The 22,375-nt window shown below is 35.9% G+C and overlaps 1 protein-coding gene across 1 annotated transcript in view; it reads right to left on the reverse strand.

Annotated features, from left to right (window-relative positions):
• NDUFAF2 (NADH:ubiquinone oxidoreductase complex assembly factor 2) overlaps positions 1-22,375 on the reverse strand; it is a 179,342-nt gene that overhangs the window by 25,834 nt on the left and 131,133 nt on the right. Inside the window, exon 3 of the mRNA XM_079144049.1 lies at positions 17,135-17,175. Coding sequence (XP_079000175.1) covers positions 17,135-17,175 — 41 coding nt within the window. The remainder of the gene's footprint in view (positions 1-17,134; positions 17,176-22,375) is intronic.

Raw genomic sequence — 22,375 nt, forward strand, 5'->3', positions numbered from 1 at the left:
GAAATAGAAGAAGTCATCAAAAGCCTACCAACAAAGAAAAGTCCGGGACCAGATGGGTTCTCAGCCGAGTTCTACAAAACCTTTAAGGAAGAGCTCATTCCAATACTTCTCAAAGTATTCCATAAAATAGAAGAGGAGGGAACCCTCCCAAACTCATTCTATGAAGCCAATATCACACTGATACCTAAACCAGACAAAGACTCATCAAGGAAAGAAAATTTCAGACCAATATCCTTAATGAACATCGACGCAAAAATTCTCAACAAAATTTTAGCAAATCGCATACAAAAACATATTAAAAAGATAGTGCACCATGATCAAGTGGGTTTCATCCCAGGGATGCAAGGTTGGTTCAACATCAGGAAATCAATAAACGTAATTCACCATATTAATAGACTTAAAGTCAAGAATCACATGATTATTTCAATAGATGCAGAAAAAGCATTTGATAAAATACAGCACCCCTTCATGCTCAAAACACTAGAAAAAATAGGGATAATGGGAACATTCCTTAATATTGTAAAGGCCATTTATGCTAAGCCCATGGCTAATATCATTCTAAATGGTGAAAAACTGAAAGCATTCCCCCTAAAAACTGGAACAAGGCAGGGATGCCCTCTTTCACCACTTCTATTCAACATCGTTCTTGAGACTCTGGCCAGAGCAATTAGACAAACCAAAGAAATTAAAGGGATACGAATTGGAAAAGAAGAACTCAAACTATCCCTGTTCGCTGATGACATGATTATATATTTAGAGGAACCTGGAAATTCCACCAGAAAACTCTTAGAACTCATAAGTGAATTCAGTAAAGTAGCAGGTTACAAGATCAATGCCCATAAATCCAACGCATTTTTATACATAAGTGATGAATCTTCAGAAAGAGAAATTAGGAAAACAACCCCATTCACAATAGCCTCGAAAAAAATAAAATACTTGGGAATCAATCTCACAAAAGAGGTGAAAGACCTCTACAATGAGAACTATACAACACTAAAGAAAGAAATTAAAGAACACCTTAGAAGATGGAAAGATCTTCCATGTTCTTGGATAGGAAGAATTAATATTGTCAAAATGGCCATACTACCTAAAGTGCTATACAAATTCAATGCAATTCCAATTAAAATCCCAATGACGTACCTTACAGAAATAGAGCAAGCAATTATGAAATTCATCTGGAAGAATAAGAAATCCAGAATAGCTAAAGCAATCCTTAGCAGGAAGAGTGAAACAGGGGGTATTGCAATACCAGATCTTCAACTCTACTACAAAGCAATAGTAACAAAAACGGCATGGTATTGGTACCAAAATAGAAAGGTAGATCAATGGTACAGAATAGAGGACACGGACACAAACCCAAATAAATACAATTTTCTCATACTAGACAAAGGGGCCAAAAATATGCAATGGAGAAAAGATAGCCTCTTCAACAAATGGTGCTGGGAGAATTGGAAATCCATATGCAACAGAATGAAACTAAACCCATATCTCTCACCATGCACGAAACTCAACTCAAAATGGATTAAGGACCTCGGAATCAGACCAGAGACCCTGCAGATTATAGAAGAAAAAGTAGGTCCAAATCTTCACCTTGTTGGTCTAGGACCAGACTTCCTTAACAGGACTCCCATAGCACAAGAAATAAAAGCTAGAATCAACCACTGGGATAGATTCAAACTAAAAAGCTTTCTCTCAGCAAAGGAAACTATCAGCAATGCGAAGAAAGAGCCTACAGAGTGGGAGAATATCTTTGCAAATCATACTTCAGATAGAGCACTAATCTCCAGAATCTATAAAGAACTCAAAAAACTCTACTCCAAGAATTCAAACAGTCCAGTCAACAAATGGGCTAAGGAAATGAATAGACACTTCACAGAAGAAGATCTACAAGCAATCAACAAACATATGGAAAAATGTTCAACATCTCTAGTAATAAGAGAAATGCAAATCAAAACCACCCTAAGGTTCCATCTCACCCCAATTAGAATGGCGATTATCAAGAATACGAGCAACAACAGGTGTTGGCGAGGATGTGGGGAGAAAGGTACACTCATACACTGCTGGTGGGGCTGCAAATTAGTGCAGCCACTATGGAAAGCAGTGTGGAGATTCCTTAGAAACCTTGGAATGGAACCACCATTTGACCCAGCTATCCCACTCCTTGGCCTATACCCAAAGGACTTAAAATCTGCATACTACAGAAATACAGCCACATCAATGTTCATAGCTGCTCAATTCACAATAGCCAGACTGTGGAACCAACCTAGATGCCCTTCAATTGATGAGTGGATAAAGAAACTGTGGTATATATATACTATGGAATATTACTCAGCCATAAAGAATGATAAAATTATGACATTTGCAGGCAAATGGATGAAATTGGAGAATATCATGCTAAGTGAGATAAGCCAATCTCAAAAAGCCAAAGGACGAATGATATCGCTAATAAGTGGAGGTTGACACATAATGGGGGGGAGGGAAGGGTTAGAGTTAGGGTTAGGGAGGGGGGCAAGTATGGAGGAAGGAAGTACTGTATAGAGGGTAAAGAGGGGTGGGAGGGGTGGGGGGAAGGGAAAAAAATAACAGAATGAATCAAACAACATTGCTCTATGTAAATTTATGATTACACAAATGGTATGCCTTTACGCCATGTACAAACAGAGAAACAACATGTATCCCATTTGTTTACAATAAAAAAAAAAAAAAAAAAAAAAATAGACCATATATTATGCCACAAAGCTAATGTAAGCAAATACAAGAAGATACAGACACTACCTTGTATTCTATCAGATCATAATGGTTTGAAGTTAGAAATAAATGAAAGAGTAAAAAACAGAAGCTACTCCAACACCTGGAGATTAAACAATATGCTATTACATGATGAATGGATAACAGAAGATATTAGGAAGGAAATTAAAAAATTCCTAGAGGTAAATGAGAACAAAGAAACATCATATCAAAATCTCTGGGACACTATGAAAGCAGTACTTAGAGGGAAATTTATTTCATGGAGCGCATTTAATAAAAGAAGTAAAACTCAACAAATAAACGACCTAACACTACAGCTCAAAGCCCTAGAAAAAGAAGAACAGAACAGCACCAAAAGTAGTAGAAGACAGGAAATAGTTAAACTTAGAGCTGAAATCAATGAAATTGAAACAAAAGAAACAATACAAAAAATTGACAAAATAAATAGTTGGTTCTTCGAAAAAATAAACAAAATTGATAAACCTTTAGCCACACTAACAAAGAGAAGACGAGAGAAAACCCAAATCACTAAAATTCGGAATGAACAAGGAAATATCACAACAGACAGGATGGAAATACAAAACATAATTAGAAGCTATTTTGAAAATCTATACTCCAACAAAATAGAAAATTTTGAAGGCATCAACAGGTTTCTAGAGACATATGAATTGCCTAAACTGAACAAGGAGGACATAAACAATTTAAATAGACCAATTTCAAGTACTGAAATAGAAGAAGTCATCAAAAGCCTACCAACAAAGAAAAGTTCGGGACCAGATGGGTTCTCAGCCGAGTTCTACAAAACCTTTAAAGAAGAGCTCATTCCAATACTTCTCAAAGTATTCCATAAAATAGAAGAGGAGGGAACCCTCCCAAACTCATTCTATGAAGCCAATATCACCCTATACCTAAACCAGATAGAGACTCATCAAGGAAAGAAAATTTCAGACCAATATCCTTAATGAACATCGATGCAAAAATTCTCAACAAAATTTTAGCAAATCGCATACAAAAACATATTAAAAAGATAGTGCACCATGATCAAGTTGGTTTCATCCCAGGGATGCAAGGTTGGTTCAACATCAGGAAATCAATAAACGTAATTCACCACATTAATAGACTTAAAGTCAAGAATCACATGATTATTTCAATAGATGCAGAAAAAGCATTTGATAAAATACAGCACCCCTTCATGCTCAAAACACTAGAAAAAATAGGGATAGTGGGAACATTCCTTAACATTGTAAAGGCCATTTATGCTAAGCCCATGGCTAATATCATTCTAAATGGTGAAAAACTGAAAGCATTCCCCCTAAAAACTGGAACAAGGCAGGGATGCCCTCTTTCACCACTTCTATTCAACATCATTCTTGAGACTCTGGCCAGAGCAATTAGACAAACCAAAGAAATTAAAGGGATATGAATTGGGAAAGAAGACTCAAACTATCCCTGTTCGCTGATGACATGATTATATATTTAGAGGAACCTGGAAATTCCACCAGAAAACTCTTAGAACTCATAAGTGAATTCAGTAAAGTAGCAGGTTACAAGATCAATGCCCATAAATCCAACGCATTTTTATACATAAGTGATGAATCTTCAGAAAGAGAAATTAGGAAAACTACCCCATTCACAATAGCCTCGAAAAAAATAAAATACTTGGGAATCAATCTCACAAAAGAGGTGAAAGACCTCTACAATGAGAACTATACAACACTAAAGAAAGAAATTAAAGAACACCTTAGAAGATGGAAAGATCTTCCATGTTCTTGGATAGGAAGAATTAATATTGTCAAAATGGCCATACTACCTAAAGTGCTATACAAATTCAATGCAATTCCAATTAAAATCCCAATGACGTACCTTACAGAAATAGAGCAAGCAATTATGAAATTCATCTGGAAGAATAAGAAACCCAGAATAGCTAAAGAAATCCTTAGCAGGAAGAGTGAAACAGGGGTATTGCAATACCAGATCTTCAACTCTACTACAAAGCAATAGTAACAAAAACGGCATGGTATTGGTACCAAAATAGAAAGATAGATCAATGGTACAGAATAGAGGACACGGACACAAACCCAAATAAATACAATTTTCTCATACTAGACAAAGGTGCCAAAAATATGCATTTGGAAAAGATAGCCTCTTCAACAAATGGTGCTGGGAGAATTGGAAATCCATATGTAACAGAATGAAACTAAACCCATATCTCTCACCATGCACGAAACTAAACTCAAAATGGATTAAGGACCTCGGAATCAGACCAGAGACCCTGCAGATTATAGAAGAAAAAGTAGGTCCAAATCTTCACCTTGTTGGTCTAGGATCAGACTTCCTTAACAGGACTCCCATAGCACAAGAAATAAAAGCTAGAATCAACCACTGGGATAGATTCAAACTAAAAAGCTTTCTCTCAGCAAAGGAAACTATCAGCAATGCGAAGAAAGAGCCTACAGAATGGGAGAATATCTTTGCCAATCATACTGCAGATAGAGCACTAATCTCCAGAATCTATAAAGAACTCAAAAAACTTTACTCCAAGAATTCAAATAATTCAGTCGACAAATGGGCTAAGGAAATGAATAGGCACTTCACAGAAGAAGATCTACAAGCAATCAACAAACATATGGAAAAATGTTCAACATCTCTAGTAATAAGAGAAATGCAAATCAAAACCACCCTAAGATTCCATCTCACCCCAATTAGAATGGCAATTATCAAGAATACGAGCAACAACAGGTGTTGGCGAGGATGTGGGGAGAAAGGTACACTCATACATTGCTGGTGGGGCTGCAAATTAGTGAAGCCACTCTGGAAAGCAGTGTGGAGATTCCTTAGAAAACTTGGAATGGACCCGCCATTTGACCCAGCTATCCCACTCCTTGGCCTATACCCAAAGGACTTAAAATCAGCATACTACAGAGACACAGCCACATCAATGTTCATAGCTGCTCAATTCACAATAGCCAGACTGTGGAACCAACCTAGATGCCCTTCAATTTATGAGTGGATAAAGAAACTGTGGTATATATATACAATGGAATATTACTCAGCCATAAAGAATGATAAAATTATGGCATTTGCAGGCAAATGGATGAAATTGGAGAATATCATGCTAATTGAGATAAGCCAATCTCAAAAAGCCAAAGGACGAATGATATCGCTAATAAGTGGAGGATGACACATAATGGGGGGGAGGGAAGGGTTAGTGTTAGGGTTAGAGTTAGGGTTAGGGAGGGGGGCAAGTATGGAGGAAGGAAGTACTGTATAGAGGGTAAAGAGGGGTGGGAGGGGTGGGGGGAAGGGAAAAAATAACAGAATGAATCAAACAACATTACTCTATGTAAATTTATGATTACACAAATGATATGCCTTTACGCCATGTACAGAGAAGCAACATGTATCCCATTTGTTTACAATAAAAATAAATAAATAAATAAATAAACATTTGTCTTTCAAAAAAAAATAAAATCATCTTGTATTATAGAAAAAAATTATATTTTAAATAAATCAAATATATTACTTTTTTTTTTTAGCTGCTGGGATGACAGGTGTGTGCCATTGGGCCTGGCAAATATATTATTATATATGTTTAATTGTTGAATATCAAGAAAAGATAACAGAGGCAACTCTTAGGTTATATAAATGTGAAGGAAAAAAAACAATAATTTTTCTGCAAAGCAAACATTCAAAATAATACAGCATTATTCTCAAATGTAGACTAATTACATTTGCTAAGGAGTGGGATAATTGGGTAAAATGGTGGTTCCATTCCAAGTTTTCTAAAGAATCTCTATAGTGCTTTCCAGAGTGGTTTCACCAATTTGCAGTCCCACCAGGAATGTATGAGGAGGGTACCTTTTCCCCACATCCTCACCAACATTTATTGTTACTTATATCCTTGGTAATTGCCATTCTGATTGGAGTAAGATGAAATTTCGGTGTAGTTTTTTAAAAAAATCTTCATTCATTCATTCATTCATTCATTTTTACGTGGTGCTGAGGATTGAACCCAGCGCCTCACACATGCTAGGCAAGTGCTCCACCACTGAGCTACAACCCTGGCACCTCAGTGTAGTTTTAATTTGCATTTTTCTAATTGCTAGAGATGTTGAACATTTTTTCATATATTTGTTGTCCAAACAAATAGTGCTTCTGCCAAGCACTATTTTTATTCATTATTACTACAGTTAAGTGAAAAGAGCAGAATTGAAGAGTAAGTGTACCACAATGACAATTATGTACTAATAAATGCATGGGTAAATTAACTTGTTAAAATTAAGAGTTGTGGAATAGTCATAGGATTTGGAGCCATGCATTAATTCTATTTCTGAAACATTAAGCTACTGTTATATTAATATTTTAATAAAACAAAGGAAAAAATCAAGTAAGGCCATAGAACTGGCCATGTCAGACAGTCACAAAAGTGCTCAACGGTTAAACTGGCAGGAGTACCACTGCAAAGCTCAGGCACTTTTGATTAGAGACAAACATCACCTCTTTTCTTCATCAAAGACAGACACCAATAAGTTAGGTAAGAGGGAGGTCAAATGATGGTCATAAAACTTTGTGGGTGGTAGTAAATGTTTCAACTATGTTGATGTTCTTGAGGAGGTGGAAATGCCAATAGGTAAATAAAAATGGCTACTAGGCAAGCTCAGGCTATACTCCTTTCCAGCTCTGTATCACAGAATGACTCTATCGCATGATGCTCCTATTACTTGCAATTAAGATCCAGTTTCTGAAGGCAATATATGAATATTTTTTCCTTACAACTTTAAAGTATAAGACTACTTCAGTTTCACAGAGGGAAAAATGATACTAAAACCAGAAAGTAAATATAATTTAATAGTGTTAGTCAAATGTACTTAGGACAGGTTGGCATGTACAAAAGAAGTCTACAAAGAAATTATGTAAGCTGTTAAGCACATTCTAGGTGCTTGATGATAAGCAGCTGAACAATAAACCTAATTAAAAACTGAGGCTTCAAAAAGGAATCCCAGAAACTAAGCCACACTGACTTGTTTTTGTGCATACTGACTAGGATAATTCCTTAAGTGCTTTGATACATCATTTCAAATTTCAGGTATCTCGTTTTTCACTTTATTCTGAATATCTTATTTTTCTACGAGGGACCCAACATGCACTCTTAAAATATCTGATGGACATGTTTCACTGTATTCTTCTGAAATAGATTATTTCATGTGTGAAAATAAATATAACTAATAATATACCTTTGTATCCACCATCCAACTTAAGAAAATAAACTCTACAGATATGAATAAAGTTCTCTGAGAACCCCTTTCCCCAACATTCTCCTTCCCTAGAGGTAATAACTGCCCTAGGTTTCTTGACTATCATTTTCATGCTGTTTAATACTTTTACTATAGCTCTGTGTATAAATAAACAACAATAGCTGCAATTTTCTTAATTTTTGTGCTCTATCTCCTAAGACTTTGGAAAAACTATGTAAAATGTTATATATTTCAGTTGACACAAATAATGCCAAAGGATGCATTTCTAGTTTATTGTATGTAGAATACATGCTTTAAGTATCTATCCATATCTATCTATTTTTTGAAACCTTGAAGCTTCAGTTTAGCTTAGTTAATCTATGAAAAACATAACCATATAATTTAATTGGCAGAGTTAGTTGTCATTGTCAAACCCAATCAGCCAAATCTGCCTTTCTCTCTGTCAGAAAAAGCCTGACTTAATTTTAAAATTCAAATAAATGTGTTATTATGCATCCCCATAACAACTTTCTCACTTGTGAATTTTAATTCTAAGATAATGAATGGATGGCTAGGTAGACAGATAAGTTCTAAGTCATGGAGCCTTGCCATGAGTTTGTGGCCTGGATGAAATAATGTGTTGCCACCTCCAAGAATTTTTATCGAAGCTTTCTCTGCTTTGCTTTTAAGGGACTCTCTCTCAGGTGAGATTCAGTCTCCAAAAGTCTCTTTGGTGCCCTGGAGATTTTTAACTCCATGGCGAGGCACTGTAGTACTATTTAGTATGGACAGAGTAAGCTTTTCTTTTGAGCAGTGGGAGATGGATGATTTTGAAAGTCAGAAATGAAACTGGCAGACCAGAAGGTTCTCAGGCAGATAATTTTTCATAAAGACTGCATATGGAAAGAATATGGAAATTGATTTCTTTCAAGCTATTCATACCTATATATCCCATAGGAATTCTCTCTGTAACCAGTGATACAGGCACCCAACTTGAAAACCACTTATTAGTAGCAGGGTTTGCAATCTAGAATCCATTTGCCCACTGTTTTTGTAAATAAAATTTTACTGGACCCAGCCACTCTTACTTACATACTGACTTTTACTACTTTCATACCAGAATGGTAGAGTTGAGTAGTTACCACAGAGGCTATTTGGCTAACAAAACCTAAACTATTTACTATCTGGTGCTTTACTGAAAAAGTTTTTCACCCCTCATCTAATAGTATTGGGTATGCTTTTAAAAATTCTTTCTTTTAAAAAATCGAAGTTACATATTTGCAGTTTCTACGGTCATATCATTCAAAAAGCCTTGTTATAAAAAATCGTGTAACCTTCTCCAAAGCAACTACTTTATATTTTTTTACCTGATGTTTATCTGTGGTGTTGGGGATAGAATCCAGGGCTTCACACACTCATGCTGGGCAGGTAAACTACCACTTAGAATTCAGGGCTTCACACACTCATGCTAGGCAGGTAAACTACCACCGAGTTACATTCCCAGCCCTTCCCTGATATTCATGGTCATGGTATTTGCTAAACCAAGGAGCAAAAACATGTCCAATAGTTATAAAGTAATCTCTGCTCTTGAACATTCTGTAATAGCTAAATAATATCCTTTAATATTACTTTATTTTTCAGTTTAAAGCATTGCATATTAATTTCTCATTACTGGAAATAAGAATTTACCCAATTCTTCTTGCTTCCTAATACTTCCAATGTAGTTATAGACCAATTTTAATAATTACATTATTAGGAGTAAACATGACATACAAGTGAGCTACCTAGCACACAAGGATTATTTTTCTTTTTCCTACTCAATTCTTTTCTTGGAGTTAATAAATTAATTTTATTTTCCATGTACCTACCTACAATTCAGCCCCATTTGATATGTTCTGATGTATTAGGTACTTTATATATTTCATGATTTTGGGAAAAACCTCTCACAGACCCTTCTTTCCCATGCTCTCTGGTCTGGTTGCTCTGATACTCTAGTGCCCTCTGCCTAAGCTCAAGTTTTGTTTTTTGGATCTCAGCCCCCCCCCCCCCCCCCTTTTTTTTTCCTTAACTTTCTGAACAAAGGTTGTAGGAGATAATTTTATGAGACTCTGCACATGTAGAAATGTGTTCAGGCCACACTCAAGCTTAGATGGTATCATTGGGTATAGAATTCTACACTAGCACTCAGTACTCAGCTAAATGCTGAAGGAATTTTCACTGCATGATCTTCTAGCTTCCTGTGTTGCTGGGCCTCTAATTTTCTTTTCTTTCCTGTTTTCCATCTCTGTCTTTCTGTCCTACTTTATAAGAAATTCCTTCAGTACAAGGTTCTAACCCATCCATTAAATATTTTTATTATACTTTTTCCCAAGAGTTTTTTGTTTGTCAGTCCTTCTCTCTCTAGTTTGAATGTTCCTTCTCTTATGTGGCATTTTGTTCTTTTTTCACAATTGCAAAATCTTTTCATATCTCTGAGGGATAGTAATTATTTTAAGTTTTAAGTAGGTAATTTTATCCAAATGGCCTTTTCCTGTTTATTTATTTGTGTGGGTTTTGATCTTTCATTTTAGATACTTTCCTCAGATGTTGGGTAACTCTATTGCCACAGAAGAGGCTTGTCAACTGTTTCATTATAATCTAATTGAGGTTTTATGTCCTTCTTGGCTGGTCAGAGTCACTAATACCCTACCTGGGTTATAAAGTCCTGTTTATCTTTGTTCTAGAATCCTAATAGGGAAGAAATTTGGAGGTCTCATTTTCAGTATGTATGTATTAATTTAATCCCCCTATTTCAGAGCAGTACTCTTCCCTCAGATTTGTCAGGAAAACAGTACTGTGAAGTCTGGACTGTTTTCTCTTCCCCAAGAAAAAAATGTAGTTTTCCACCAGATAGAGAAGAGACAGTTGCCTTGTTGCATGCTATCACAAAGAGAATTTAATAAAATCCTCAAGAGATTTCTTCAAGATTTCAAGAGATTTTCTTTAAGAGATTTAGCATTGAAATAATGTTATTATTTAATATATGGTTCATGTTCAAACTTCACAATTATCCCTATACTGTTCTTTTTTTTAATATTTTTTTTTGTTGGCAATGGACCTTTATTTTCTTTATTTTTATGTGGTGCTGAGAATCGAACCCAGTGCCTTGCACGTGCTAGGCAAGTGCTCTGCCATTAAGCCACAACCCCAGCCCTATACTGTTCTTTATAGCAAAGTTCTTCCCCATTCTGGGATTACTTGTTACATTAATCGTCATGCCTCTTGGTCATAAGTCATTGATGACAGGTCTGGAGTTTTATGAAATGTCTCCAAATGTAGGTTTTCTGGCTGTTTCTTCATGATTAAATTAGGGTTGTGCATTTTTTTGGATGTGGGAAGAATACTATATGAATGATGTCTTATCCTCATTTCTCAAACAAGGTTCACATGTACCGTCAACATTGTCTTACTTAGCAAAACTTTTGACTATGTGGTTAAGGTGATATCTGCCAGATTTGTCTACTAGAAAGGTCCCTTTCCCCTTTTGCAATTAATATGTAATCTACAGGGAGAGGCTTTGTGATGAGGAACAGCCTGTTACTCAGAAAGAATATGAACCATTGGTTTTAGTATCTGCTGATTTTTCACTGAATCAATAACCACTTTGAGAGGGGGAAATGGTGAATTTCCAACTTTATTATTATTTCTACATTTATTGGTTGGCATCTAAGTGCCTCTAAAATTTTCAACCAAGTCATGAATTTTAACACCAGTTCAACTTTACGTTTGGAGTTTCCTGGTACTGCCAGTTGCTGAGCATTTTGGGGTTCTGGTGGCTTAAACTGAGTTACTTCTTTGCCAGATTAGGATTCATTAACAATTTTGTTAAAGTGGTTAACATTTGTCCACCTCTTTCTAGCATCTAAAACATTATTACTTTTTTTTGCCTCTTTGATTTTCTTTGACCTTGTAGGTTCAGACTTTTAAAAATAAATCTCTTTCCTGCTACTTTCATTTAACTTGAGAGAGTGAACTCATGTGTTTAACCTACCCATTCTTTATTTGAAGGTCATTGTTCTTTCTCTGCTTTCAAACTTTATATATAAATGGTATACAGCATGAAATCTTCTGTAATTTGCTCTTTTTGCTCAATATCATGTTTCTAAGATTTAACCATGTGTTGATACATGCAGCTGTAGTTCACTCTTTTTTTATTTTTTGGTGGTGGTGCTGGGGATGGAACCCAGGGCCTTGCAAATATGAGGCAAGCCCTCTACCAAATGAGTTACATCCCAACCAGTTCATTCATTTCTAATGAATGATGTTATATCCCAGTATATGAACATGCTGTAATTTTCTAATCAGTTTCCACTGCATTCCTAAAAATGATATTGTAAGGTTTGCAATGGGGGTATAGGGCCCATTTTTCCGCAAGAACATACATTCCATCTTTGTAATTTAAGTCAGTAGGAAAGTAGAATTTTGCACACACACACACACACACATATACACATGAGTCTTAAGACATTTCAATTTGTAACTTACAAACTAAAAAAGGCCTAATAATACTGAATACAGAGAACTCAATAAATGTCAGTTACTTGGTGACAGCATTGAAATTGCCCTCAAGGATTCAGAAAAAAAAAAAAAAGATTCCTCTCTGAATGTTAAACTGCAAGACTGACATATTATAGACTAGAGCAGAAATATGAAAAGAGTAAACTAAGAAAATAACTCTAGGACTAGCAACATTTGACCATAGTATAACTACTGTCATAGTGGAAAAAGAAAAAGTCGATCAGAATGGGGAAGCAAAGAAAAAAGGAGAACCAGAGATAAATGCTGGCAATCCATAAAAACATTGTCCATGGAAACAAAAGCCTTAAATAAGCACCTGGTATTTCTTTCTATTCCATTTCACATCTAGGCTATTCCTAGTATGGAGAGAGATATCTGGAAGTGTAGCCAACTCTATTTCCACTGCTATGGGTCAGACTATCTCTAATGTGAGATGGTTTCAACAGGCATGGTAAAGTATGATACAATTAAACATTTTACTCAACTTCCCTTCTTTCTTTTTTGTGGCAGGAGTGGGTACTGGGGGTTGAATCCAGAGTTGCTTTTCCATCAAACTTCTTCCCAGTCTTTTTTTTTTTTTTAATTTTTAATTTTGAGACAGGATCTCGCTAAGTTGCTTAGGGTTGCTCTAAGTTGCTGAGGTTGGCCTTGAACTGGCAATCCTCCTGCCTCATTCTCCTGAATAGCTGGGATTATAGGTGTGCACCACTGTGCCAGGTAATTTCCCTTTCAAGCAATCTCCTATGTTTCCCCCTTTATCAGTTTCAGTTCTTAGTTTAAATCAGCCTATTGGAATTCTAGCAACTATTTCAAATTTACATGCATTTTAGTAACTATGATCACATCTTTTAGAGCCAAATCATCTGGGATCTGGACAAAATTGAGTCCATATTTGAGAGACTATGGTCAAATAAACAAGGTCATGATGTGTGGTCTATCCAGTTACACCAACCTTCCCTTAGAACATATTAGCACCGTCTCCAACTCCATTCTCTATTGGTTTCTTGAATTTCTTCTCTTCTTCCCCTTTTATGTAGTATGTATATTAAAAACAAAGCAGTCTGGAGCTGGGGTTGTGGCTCAAGGGTAGAGTGCTTGCCTGGCATGTATGAGGCACTGGGTTCAAACCTCAGTACCACATATAAATAAATAAATAATATAGAGGTCCACTGACAATATATATATGTGTGTATGTGTATGTATACATATATATGTGTGTGTATATGTATATATGTGTATATATATATATATATCAAATAAAGCAGGCAGAGTAGCTTTTCCTCTACTGCTTGTAAACCTATTAATAAAAAATCATGTATTCTTCTGATGCTATTTATTACAATGGCATTCTAATGGCTACTAACTTTTAGCCATAGTGTACAGGTGACATGGATGGAAGTTTATCTGGGGTTAGAGATTTCAAAAAGAGTGGAGATCTCAAATGATTAGAAACATTTTGAAAACTAACCAGTTTTAACTGGTTTACAAGAATAGGAGGTTGTTTCCAATGAATGAATACAAGTATTAAACATAGACAATTGCTAAGATTACAAAGAGACAACCAAACATGATGTCCTCCTATAGTCTTACCAGACATTTCCTACATTCTTAAGAAAAATATCAAACATGAGTATCTAGCTTCTGGATCAGACTATCTCTGTTGTTATACTTCTGGAAGAAAGATGACACAGGAACATGTTGAGCTGTGCCAAGAGCATAAGATCAACAATATCCAGACTGTGTCAAACTCTACAGGAAAAATGGCCTGCATTTTTCAACAGATAAATTTGTAAGGATACAAAAGAAATGGAAGAGAAAACTATAAATTGAAAGAAATTTAAAATAAATATGAAGTTTTCAAACCATGGTCAAGTCTAAAACTATAATGTACCTTTGTGCAATAAAACTGTTTAAAATGTGAGGAAATGATTACCATAAAGGTCAAGTTCAGGATTGCTTTTGTGGGGAGAAAGAATTTGTGATTGAGATGAGGCACATGGTTCTGGAACTTACAAAATTTTTTTCTCGACTTGGATGGGACTCGCCTTATAATAATCCATTAAATGATTCATTTCTTTTTTTTTGTATACATGTTTTATTTTACATTAAAAGTTTTTTTCCTCTCAATATAATGTATCAACCTGGGATTGAAGAGTTTAAAAGTGACAGCAAAATAGTGGTGTTTGGTGATGGCAAGAACGGAGGTTAAATGGTTGTTCTCCTGAGGCAGGGATTCTAGTGTGGATGAAGAACTGAGTAACACAAACTTGGGGAGGCACTGAGGGGAGAAAACTGTAAACCAGGTTCTAATTTCTGCCATCAGTGTGGGAAAGTGGGCTAGATGATGCCAAAGATAAAAATGATGATCAGAAACAGAGAAATATGCTTGGATTACCAAGGCCCTCCCCTCCCCTGGGCCCATCAGATGAAAGAATATCTTGGAAATGGCTAGAGAGAGCAAGGAGCAGCTGAATCCACTTTCTTTCTGTGGGGTGTGGGAAAGTCAGCACAACTCACTTCAAATAAAGAAGGGACTCTTTTTCAGGTACGGGCAGACTTAGTTATGTGGAATAGAAAATTTCTAGGAAAATAATTCATTAATAATGAATGGTAATTTGCTAACAACTTAGAAATTCCTGAAACATAATGGAGAGGGTCAGGAGTAAGGAGAAGGTGTGTGTGTGTGTGTGTGTGTGTGTGTGTGTGTGTGTGTGTGTCCAGGGAGGATACTGAGGAACATAAAGAACACTGTGATTAATAATAGTACATTAGAAGGGAGGCAACAGGAAAAGGCTCATTTTGGATAATAAAGAAGAATAACAAGGAATGTCATGATTGGAATGACTTGGTCTCATTGTTCTGTCTGAAGTTCATTTGAGGTACTGGAATTACCTAAAATTTACAGGGGTGGTACCTGAGGCCTGATTATTGCAAGTAGCTTCTACATAATTACTTTACATGGAAAAAGGTTTTCAGAGTTCTGGCATAGGGAAAGCACCTTTCACTATGAGAACAATATCTGTTATGGTCAAGAGAAAGGGGAATCAGGAAGGCTGCTCTATCCATTCTACTGCTATAAACCTTTAAGGATACTTCTGAGTCTTGGATTACATCAATTTCTTCCAAAAACCCCCTTTGATTCCAAAGCTTCCTGATGGTGAAAAGAAGGGTGTGAGAAAAGATGGTCAAGGCAGAAGCAACATACAAAGCTAGAAATGGGCCAAGAGATGTGTTCATTCAGACCCTGGCCAAATGAACAGTGACAGGGTCGGTATAGCTAGAACGAGAGTTTTAGTCAGCTTTTTCATTGCTGTGACTAAAAGACCTACCAATAATAATTTTATAGGAGGAAAAGTTTATGTGGGGGCTCATAGTTTCAGAGGTTTAAGTTCATAGAGAGCTGGCTCCCTTCCTTGGGACTGGAGGTGAGGCTGAATATCATGGTGAAAGAGTGTGGTGGAGGGAAGCAGCAGTGTGGTGGATGATCAGGAAGCAGAGAAAGACTCTACTCACTAGATACAAAATACATAACCCCAAAGGTACATCCCCAATGATCTACCTCCTCCAGCCATTGGGATTAATTCAGTGATTGGGTTAAGGCTCTTAGAACCCAATCATTTCACCTTTGAATGTTCTTTCATCGTCTCACACATGAGCTTTTGGGGAACACCTAACATCTAAACCACAACGAGCAAGTAAAGGCAGAAATGCCAAGTAATGAGTCATCACTCAACAAGTTATCATTCTAGCACTCAGGCCTGCTGGAGTCCATTTATGTTGTCATTAGGGTTTCCAGGTGGGAGGGAATAGTGGGGAGAGAAGAGGAGGTAGGTCTTAGTAGAAGAAGGGAAATGTCTCTAGGTAGAAAGTACATACTGACGAATCTGGACTCTCATTTTATGAATACATTTATTTCTTATAAAATAACTTTAGAACTCTTAATGCTACTGTTTCAAAATAAGAATGATGAAAAATTCATGTTTTTGAAATATACACACCATAGCATTTTAAGCTTTTTATTCTTTTTACCACCAAACTATATTTTTGAAGTTTTAAATAAAAATTCAACTCAACTATTAATTATTGAGTATTACATATTACTTGCTAACTGTTTATTTTAAAGTTTCTTAGATTTATGGTAGAGTTCAGAATCTAAAATTAAGGACAATATTAGGGCATGATTTGATGAGATCAAGAGATTCACTGTTTCCCAAATTTTTCCATTTGAAACATGTATATCAGCAGAGAACTCACTGGGTCCAGGAAAAGTGACTTGATGCAAGTCCAAACTTTCTATAAAGTGTTTTTTATATTATTTTACATTTTTTACTATTTCATTTTAAAATTTATAAGAATTTTGTTATATTCCATAAAATGTGCATTCATTTTATCATACAATATTTTATTAACAATATTAACTAATACATTGTATTAATACATTTTAAATTATTTTCTATGGAGTACAATGAACACTTTGGGAAGATGCATTACATTTTTTTCTGAGGTCTCATATATACTTGGGAGTATAAATATCCAGTTTGGAAATACGGTCTTATAAACAAATGCTACTTGAATATTTTCCTGGGTATTCTTACCTCCATAGTAGGTGGAGTCTTTCTTGTTCTTCTAATCCAAGCTAGAAAAAAAAAATTAAATGTCAGTTCTCTGTAATTTACATATTTTATTCACTCATACATGAGAAGTATTTTTTGAGCACCTACTATTTATTGTCATAAGAATTAGCGATATAGTAGGGAAAGAGCAAATGGAAGTCCCGTCTCTACTAAAGCATACATACTAGTGAAGGGGGTTCAGAAAATAAACACAAAACATAAAATATCGGGTGGTATGTGGAGCCATCTATGACTAGCAAAATCAGGCTTGGTGGAGCTGTCAGACATGGAAATCTGGTTTTCAGGAACTAGATCATTGACAGATTGTTCCAGATGGCCTGAGGCATGTGATATCCATGCAGAGTGGTTCACTCTTGGAGTTTGCATGTCCTGGATGTGTCACGTGACCCACTGGCACAAAATGGCTTCCTTAATTCCACCCCATTCTGTTCCTCACAGAAGAAGCTCCTCCTGGTCCCCCTTTTACCTGTACGACTACAAATAAAGAACAGGTGGGCTCTTCCATTATTAGAGCCAGATTAGTATAGCTAAATCAGTCATGCACCTGCTTCAAAGGATAACTGTCTCCTGTGGTTCTTCTATTAAATAAGTTTCTTAGCAATTAATTTAGGGAGAAGAATAGGTGTGACCTGTACTATAGGTCAGAAAATAAGAATTATTGACCACATTTTACAGATTGGGAAACTGAGGCATAGGCAGATTAAGCAACTTGCCATGGTTATATATTTAAAGTAACAGCCAGCCCATCCCTCCAACAGAAACCCTTTCCCTCACCCACCCTAGATGTGGAAGAAACTCGATAAGGTGGTAATTTGTATCCATGAAACAAATAAACAGTGTAGGGAAGATCAAGAAGGGACAGTTACATATCTTTAAAAAAAAAAAAAAAAATCATACCTCATCATCACCTGAATTCAATTTAGTACATTTACGGAATATAGGCCAAATCACAGTATATTAAATTTTAAGGCAATATCAAAATTATTCTAGAAATTTGAATAAGTTATTGTTCAAGTGATCAAGGAAGTAACTTGGAAAAGTTTTCATTACAGAGATTTCTCTTCTGATCTGCTCCAGCAAGCAGCTACCTCTTGTGGTTAGGAAGCAACATCAGGCCTTACCTCTAACACTTAGGAGACAAGCAGCAGAGGTAGAGAGCAGTCCATTTTTTAAGTGCCTGTTGGGTACTGTGCCCTGTGCTAAAAGTTTTATAGCAAAGGAAGGGGAGACAGGTGCCTCTGAGGAAGTTACCAGAATCATGTGGAAGACAATACAGTAAAGTTCTAACCTAGGGTCAGATTTTCTGAGTTCAAATTTCAACTTACCATTTATTAGCTGTGTCACCTGGGGTAAGATAATTTCTAAGCATGAGATTTTCTATCTGTAAAATAGAAATTATAATAGCATCTATACTGTGGGCTTTTGTGAAAATTATATAATACTAGTTCAGAGCCTGGCATGTAAGAGTAAGCATGGAAGTCTAAGTTATTATTAGTATTATCCCTATTATTCAATAAACCTATATTTCTTATAATATATTCAAAAAAGCAAAGATCAATAATATCTGCTTGCAGCCAGGGGTAGTGGTGCACACCTGTAATCCCAATGACTTGGAAGGTTGAGACAAGAAGATCACAAATTCAAGGTCAGCCTCAGCAACTTAATGAGACCCTGTCTAAAAGAAGGGGGGGGGGCGCTGGGAATGTAGCTCAGTGGTAAATAACCTTGGGTTCGATCTCCCATACTGCAAAAAACAACAAAACTAAACAAACAAAAATAGGTATTTGCTTGGTCTATGAGAATATATAGGAGTTTGAGAAAACATATTATATTGAATATGGTCTTTAGAAAGTAGGAAACCATTGTCTTATCATTTTAGTTGACTCAATCTTCATTAAAAATTATTTTACAGAGTAATTAAACAACTTTTCCAGAATTTGAATCCAGATCTGACCCTGTCTAAAATTTATCCATGCTCTACAAAGAAGTCTCTCAAACTTTAGTGTGCAATTTACAAAGAACTCTAGGGAGAAGAATAGGTGTGACCTCAACTATAGGTCAGAAAATAAGAATTACTGACCACATTTTACAGATTGGGAAACTGAGGCATAGACAGATTAAGCAACTTGCCATGGCTCTATATTTAAAGTAACAGACTGGAACTCAAACCCTGATTGAATTGGCTTTGACATGTGAACCCTGTCCATTTACTAGTCACCTTCTCTTCAGATCAGCTTTACCAGTCTGCCTTTTATCATCTAAGTAATAGTACTAGAACCTACCCTTGTGCAAAACCTTATAAATGGTTACAGTTATGGAAACAACATTCAACTGTGGTTCTGGAATTAATTATTTATTCCTGCTCTCTTCTCCTGTGTGGGTCCCATACATGTATTTCCAATATAGTTCTAATGTTCTACAATTTTCTACTGTTTCTGAACTTCTATCCCTGTTATTATTTTCTGCATTTTTTTTCTCATTACCTTTCAGTACTATCTGGTCCATCTCCAGACAAAACTTGCAGAGATTTTATATCCTTTCTTAGGCTATAAGATTGTCAAGGGCAGGATGCATCCATGGGACATTTATTTTCTACTTCCTAAGTGCCTTAAAGGAGTAAGCACTTAATATAGTTATTGAATGAATATTTCCATTATAAAAACATTTGTTGTAATAGGATTTTGACCTGTATTAGGAAATCTGGCTTAGCAATACCAATATTCCTCTAGTCAATGAAAAAACAAGTGATTTATGAAATTTTTCAGTTGATTCTTTATAGTCAGAACAAGTTAATTATCTCTTTGGTTTTTTTTTTTTTTTTTTTTTTTTTTTTTTTTTAGGAAAGAGGCTTCTTTAAAAATAATCCAACATGAATCATATACCTCTAAAAGATTTTAAGCAACACATTTTCAGTTTTCATTTAGATTAGAAAGTTAACTCAGAATAATCAACTTCTAAGGCAGGGATCTGCAAACTTTAGTCTACAAAACAAATTCAGTACACTGCTTGCTTTTACATTTTTAAAAGACTGGTTAAAAAAAAGTCAAAAGAACACCATTTCATGACACATGAATATTATATAAAATTCAAAACTTCAGTGTCTATGAGGTTTTATTGAAACACAGCCACACCCATTTGTATCACTAGCTGCTATGTGCTACAACCACAGAGCTGAGTAATTATAACAGACCAAGTGACCCATAAGTCCTAAACTACTTACCTTCTGGACCTTCAAAGAAAAAGTCTGCCAACCCCAGTGCCAGGGCTACCCTAAAGTATAACCCCTCTAGCAACAACTATATATCTTGGTGCAAAAATACTTCAATTGTCTAAAATTACAATCATTACCAGGCATTACACTTTTTGTAAACTAATGACTACCTTGTTTCTAGAGTCTTTAAACAAATGCCAGTGGGTATAAGATCAAGATGCAAAAGTACACTGGCCTAATGCACACTTACTATCATTATGAAAAAGCCCTTCAAAATTAATGTCTTACTGATAAGTCTACAAAACACCATTTTAGTTATCTTGTAAGGTTTGAAACAAAAATAATTGAATCCAAATCATAAGGAAACTGATACTAAATACCACGTGGTCCCTAAGGAAAGACATAAGGAGCTTCCTTTAGCTTCACTTTAAATGATCACTGAAGGGATCTTTGGATTATATAGATATATAAAGGCAACAGCTGAAATAAGTTTGTTTGTTTATGATTCTCCAATAACCAGGCATTTGAAATGTCTTGAGATGACGGTTGATGTCAGTACTGTTTATTAAGTATCCAGCAAAGATTACAGCTGGATATGTTCAACGTGATCCCTCATTTATGCAATCATAACCACTTTCCCAACTACTCCAAGCAACAAATGAAATGTCCTCCTGAAGACTGGCAAAGGTTAGGAGGAAGATGGAACAGAAGAAACATTGTTATTACCTTTTAAAACTTCAAAACAATCTGAAACAGAACCTCTATCCAATTATAAATTATACAATGATTTTGCTATTGCTAATCATATCTGTAAGGTGGATCCTTTATCAGTCCTTATTGCAATGTAACCTCTAGGTGAAGTGAATTTAGCAAGATAACTGAACACTTTATACTCTAAGATCCTCAAATTCTTTCATCAATGTTCTTTTGCATTCTCATTGGTATGCATGAGATTTTCACTGAACTTTAATACTCGTGTTGGAACATAACAAACCATAATGAGTACAAAAGTGCATGTGCAAATTAAAGCTCCCATTAATCACTAAGAGAGACTAGAAGAAGGCATGAAAATACTTCATGAAGTATATACAAAGTATATTCTTCAAATCTCCAGTTTCTATAAATGTTCAATACACAGTTTAGAAACATTGCCAATGGGCTGTATTAAATGAGATATCATACCACCAGATTCAGTAGTTGACCATGCAAAAGCAAAATTATGGAACAGTTACTGATAGTGTGCATTCAAGCTTCACTTAAGGAAGAAACTATAATAAAGCCTCATCTTTTAAAATATGACCTTACCATTTCTGACTGTTGACTTTTATAAAGAACAACATGGAGACTGAAGATGGCAGAGTAGAGGAAAGCTGCATTCCAAGTTGCCCTGTGGTTCAGGACCAAAGAAGTGGGTGTTCAGCTTCTCAGTGTGGTGGGTGGAAGAGGGATTTCACTAAAATTTAATAATGGGCACTCAAAGTGGCTTAGGGACTCAGAAATTTGGGTACAATAAACAAAGAATAAAGAAAACATCAATGCTGACACAGAGTACCTGGGCACTGTTTGGATTCACCACAGGAAGAGGGAGTGGGATCACAGTCTGGGGAGGAATAAAATTAAGATAAAAAATGCTGCCTAATCTTAGCTGATCCAGAGGCTGCACAACATGCTGGTACTTGAAAAGTGTGCTCTGTATCTCATCTGGCCATGGAGAAGTGAGGTGGGAGCCATAGAGTGAGTACGCTGCATCAGGGATTGTGGAACCTAGATCAGGAAAACAAAAACCAAAAAAACCGCCACACAGACACAATATGCTGGCAAGCACCTATCAAATGACTTAGGTTAGGTTTGATGGAAACAGGTTTAGAGTAGATTTGTACCCAGGGAGATTGAGTCAGAAGGGCAAAGGGGAACCCAACTTGCTTTTCCTTTGTGTCTCTGGCTCACATAATCAGCCCAAGCAGGCTGGGTGTATGAGCTGGTGAGGGTGA

The sequence above is a fragment of the Sciurus vulgaris genome (genome assembly GCF_902686455.1).
Source record: "Sciurus vulgaris genome assembly, chromosome: 6".
NCBI classification, from domain to species: Eukaryota; Metazoa; Chordata; class Mammalia; order Rodentia; family Sciuridae; genus Sciurus; species Sciurus vulgaris.